Genomic DNA, 5,149 nt, shown 5'->3' on the forward strand with positions numbered 1-5,149 from the left:
TTTTTTATTTTTACAATTTGAATTTTTATTAAATTTTTTTTGCTTTAATATATTTCATTGTTATGAAATGATTAAAAAATTTCTAATTGTTGTCAACTTCAGTGTCATTTTTTTGTCTTTCATTTGTTAAAAACATTTTTTAAATTATGAATTATCTCTTATTTTTATTATCACTAGAAAAAAATTTTCAAGTAAAGAAAAAAAAATTTTTTTTTTGCAAAAAAACATGGTGAAAAAATTCTGCTCACATTGTACATTTTTTCAAATATCTACGATTGCAAAATACTGCTTAATCTGCCAGTAAGACAGCCAATACCTACCCCGGAAGTCATAAAGTTGTTAAACAAAAATTTTCACTAAAAAAATTTTTTTCAACTAAAAATACTTTCAAAAATGATTAAGTAGGCTTCTAATAAAAAAAATGTTTATGTATGCTTATGTCTTTTTCAACGGTACCTAATAGATATAATCCCTCATAGTATCTGTAACACAACATACAGAAATGTCTACTTTTTTCTGGAAATTTTTTAATATAGCAATTTGTAAACAAACTTAACTTTCTACTGGAAAACAAATAGCTCAAAATTTTTTATAATTTTGTTTGCTATAGGATATAATAACAATAGTTGGGTACACTTACGTAGTAAAATACTATGTCACTAGTAAAAAAAAAATTGAACCACAATATTGTGTTTTTATAAAAATTTTACTATTATTGTAATGGCTAACACGACGCAAGTTAGTATTTTTAGTCACAATGGCTTCTTCACTCAAAATCCAGAGCAGTACTACGCGGTCACAACCATACGAAAGTCGGCTTGAGCGGGATGTCGAGATATTTGTGATAGAGTGGGCCTGAGCAGAACTGACTGCGCATATCTCATACACCTGAGGGACTTTACAAGTGTGGTAGTAGTGTGTAGAAAGAGAGAATTTTCTCGAACTTCACAACCTCACACTGTAATCATTTATGAGATACAACAAAGTATCATTTAGCCGATATCGTTACATAAAGTGAATTAAGTTTTTTATCCATATATATATATATAGTATATATATATATATATATATATATATATATATATATATATATATAGGTGCTTTTTTTTTTTTTGCGACTATTGACTTTTTTTTCTTCGCTGCCCATCCCGAGTAATTTTGTTGGAAATACACCCAAAAAAATTCCCTGAAAGTTTGAGCCCTTAATATTAATATTAAGTACTCCTACACAGCGTGTGAAGATTTCCCATTTGAAATATACGAGAACTTTCATTTTTTTTTTTCAATTTCTATAGCTCAGTGGCATTTCATAGCATCGCTTTGACCATGAACGGGTTTTCTTTAAAATTGAATGCTCTACAAAAGTGTCCATTGTCGCGAAGTCGTAACTCATACTGGTGGGGTAGTACGGACCGCCAAACCGAATTTTTCATAGAATTCTTGTTTTTTCACTCATTATCTCATAAACAACAAGACATACAGAAAAAATGTAAATAATCATTTTGTAGGAAATTCAATTCTCTACAAAAAAGGTCTTTAGCACCAAATCATTAAGATCGATATTTTCTGAGATATTAGTCATTGAAGTTTACGTAGCATTGAATTTCCACAAAATGTTGAATCAAATCTTAAAAAATATTGATTTTTTTATTCGTATCATAATTATAATTAGTAATTACTCATTGATTAAGTTTCAAATTCAACGAAAAAAATTTTTAATTGTATTTTTCTGAAGTTTTTTTATTTGTAAATAAATTACTAAAATATCAGGTCTATGCAACTTTGAACTCAACTACATGTATGATCAAATACGATAAATTAAATATTTTACACCATTTTCTTTATGCTGTAAGTTGATTTAGTACACCGTTTATGTTTCGAACGGTGATGCTGTACTGTTTGAAAAACTTTTTGTCGTTCATCTTCATTGCGGGTGAAAGCTTCATTAAATCTTTGAGTCAGAGCTACTCCTCGCTCAGCAGTATCATTTACAACTTTTAACTTTTTGAATGTTTCAGAACATTTTTGGTACTCAAAATTTGATTCCCATGTATGAAATTCAGAATTTAAAAATTCATATGAAAGGTTAAACTGTTTAAAGATGAAAACTGAATTTGGTGTCACAAAATCACTGATGTTTTTTTCACTGAGTAAAGTAATTGTTTTGTAAGGCTCTGACTAATGCTTATTTGATTGCTTAACAGTGGGAATACCATTAATTTTTTTCGCAATTTTCAATTTTTCTGCTGGTAATACTGTATTATCAAACAGCGCCAAGCAAGCAAGTTGTTCATGCAAATACCATAGATGTTTAGATAATTTTTCAAGTGCTGCATTAGCGATTTCCGGATGAATTTTTCGATGTTCGATAAGATCTTTTACTAATTGTAAGTCTGGGTTTGGGGCTTTTATCGCATATGGAGCAGTAAACCATATTTTCACGTAAAATAATACAACAAAAACACAAATTTTTCGCAAAGCATCTGTTTCTTTCGCTGGTACTTTAAACTGCTTACGAAATAAATATATCTTCAAACAATAAAGAGCTTTTGAAAGCCATCTTGCATGGTGACAAGCGCCAGGGGCTTTAAATTGAACTTTATCACCTCCACCACCCAAAAAGATACTGCTTAGTTCCAGTAATTCTTTATAGTCGTCTCTTGGATGATGATTCTTATTGAAAAATATGAAAAGAAAGAAAAATAAAAAAGTGAGAAAACTGTAATCATTATCAGCGACCAATGGGTTTCTTTGATAGTGAATGATAATGTAATTAGTTAAATTTGTAAATAAAGTTAATGAAAAAATACACTTTGTAAAATATTCGAGCAAAAAGATATTTGAAATTTATCAATTAAAAACTTATAAGTCCTTAATACACACAAAAATGTGTCAAAAACTAGTTCATCATTTAAATACACAATTATTAATGTAAAATTGAATTAATTCATACCTTTAATTGATTGTCAATAAAATCGAGAATGTCTTGTTTTTTGTCGTTCAAAATGTCAGTAATATGTTCATCATTGGAACCGATTTCATATACTACTTTATCAATGTTATCCCAATTGTCTCTAAATCGTTTGAAAATAGGTACATTTGGACCATTTGTGGCTGGCCAAGCAACCTCTGCTACATTTCGTAACATCAACTCTGACGTATGATGACGACAAGCAAGGTATAATAAATCACGACCAATTTTTTTCTCTAGTAAAGGACAAGCACCTTTGGTGTCACCTTAAAAAAAAAAACATTATCTGTTTTGATTTAAATGGTTGATAAAAATATACACTAGTCGCAAAAATTATGGGACATAAAAAAAATTCTAAATTTTTGGGTATTTTTCAACGAACTGTAACTCCGAATAAAATGATCGCAGAGCAAAAACAGAAAACAAGCAAATCGTTGCTCTAAGTGTCTAGTTTTCAGATACGATCATGACAATTTTTTATCACGTTTAAGTCTGAAGAAATCCTAAGGAAACTATAAAAAAAAAATTTTCCAAATTTTTTCTTGTCTAAAAAAAGGTCTACGGGCTTCAAAAATGTTTTTTCATTCTTTTACTCAAAAGCTCTTTTAGAAAATTTAATGCCCGTTTATTTGACAGAATCATAAAGCCTGTGAGATGATGTGCCGCGGAGTTATCGTCATCAAAGCAAAAAAGTTCTTTTTACTTTTGATAAACAATAACTCTGGGAATAATGATCGTATGTGAAATCAAAAAGGGTTTTGAAAACTACACGATATTTTCTATGAGATACAGTGAATTGTTTTTGACGAGAAAATTTTTTCTGAATTGAAAATTTTGACTGAAAAAAAGACAAAAATTCGCATAATTAAAGATATTTGGATAACTTGGTATAACTTTGGATAAAATGAATGAACGAAAGATTTCATGGATAATTTTTTAACCTTAAAGTATCCCCTAAAATCCCTGGAAAATTCAAAGTGCTGCGATTTTTTGTTCCATAGTGTCCCGAAGCTTCAAATTTTTTGTTTTCGCAAAAATCGTCATTGTGAGCAATTTCTCAATTTTTATTTATTTTCTTGAAATTTTTGTTTTTTTTTTCAAATTTCTAAAAAAATCAATCTTTTTGATCGAAAAAATAAAGATTCTTAAGAATAAAAATCTTTTTTCATTGAGATTTGGATTTTCAATTAAAAAAAAATTTTTTTTTGTCAAAAGCCATTCTCTGTATCTCATAGAAAATATCGTGTAGTTTTTAAAACTCTCCTTCAATTTCTCATACGACCATTATTCCCAGAGTTATTAATTATCAAAGTTAAAAAGAACTTTTCTGCTTTGATTGACGATAACTCCGTGGCAAATCATCGCACAGGCTTTCTAATTCTGTCAAATAAAAGGACATTAAATTTTTTGCAAGCGTTTTTGAGTGAAAGAATGGAAAAACATTTTTGAAGCCAGTAGACCTTTTTTTAGACAAGAAAAAATTTGAAAAATTTTTTTTCTTGTAGTTTCCTCAGCATTTCTCCAGACTCAAACGTGATAAAAAAATTGTCATGGTCGTATCTAAAAACTAGACACTTAGAGCTACTATTTGCTTTTTTTTGTTTTCGCTCTACAATCATTCTATTCGAAGTTACAGCTCGTTGAAAAACACCCAAAAATTCAGACTTCTTATTATATCCTTTAATTATTATGACTAGCGTAGGTTTGAAAATGTGATTTAACAATCTGACAATTTACCTGTGTTTGAAGCAGTCGTATCGAAACACATTCCTTTAATATTATCGCAAATATTGCGTGTCGTCAGAGCCTGAAATACGGCTGAAGCTTGACTTATACCTGTGCCGTCAGAAAGCAACGGAGCTTCTAAAAATTTTTCTCCACTTATTCCTGAAATGTGTATCGAGAGCCGTTCTGCTTTTGATGTTCCTTGTCCTGTAGGTAGCATTTTTTCATCCCAATGAACTACGCAAGATTCGTCTATTTCTTCTTTTTTAATTGCATCGACAATTTCTTCTCTCTTAGAAATACGTGCATTGCGAATAGAAGAATAACTCACATTATATTTATCAATATCTAATCCCAGACTTTCTATAACAGCTGCAATGATAAACATTGCATCTCTATCACTAGTTCCAGTGCGATCTAAAGCTGATACAACTTCTGGAGTTAAAATATTGA

At 29.6% G+C, this 5,149-nt stretch overlaps 1 protein-coding gene across 1 annotated transcript; it reads right to left on the minus strand.

Moving 5' to 3' along the window:
* Positions 1–1,695: 1,695 nt before the first annotated feature.
* Positions 1,696–5,143, minus strand: LOC123274533. Its single transcript, XM_044742189.1, has 3 exons — positions 4,709–5,143; positions 2,954–3,237; positions 1,696–2,673 (listed from the first exon to the last, which is right to left on the minus strand). The coding sequence occupies exons 1-3, from the start codon at positions 5,082–5,084 to the stop codon at positions 2,179–2,181; spliced, it is 1,155 nt and encodes a 384-aa protein (XP_044598124.1). The 5' UTR covers positions 5,085–5,143; the 3' UTR covers positions 1,696–2,178.
* Positions 5,144–5,149: the final 6 nt, after the last annotated feature.

The sequence above is a fragment of the Cotesia glomerata genome, unplaced genomic scaffold, assembly GCF_020080835.1.
Source record: "Cotesia glomerata isolate CgM1 unplaced genomic scaffold, MPM_Cglom_v2.3 scaffold_403, whole genome shotgun sequence".
Classification (NCBI taxonomy): Eukaryota; Metazoa; Arthropoda; class Insecta; order Hymenoptera; family Braconidae; genus Cotesia; species Cotesia glomerata.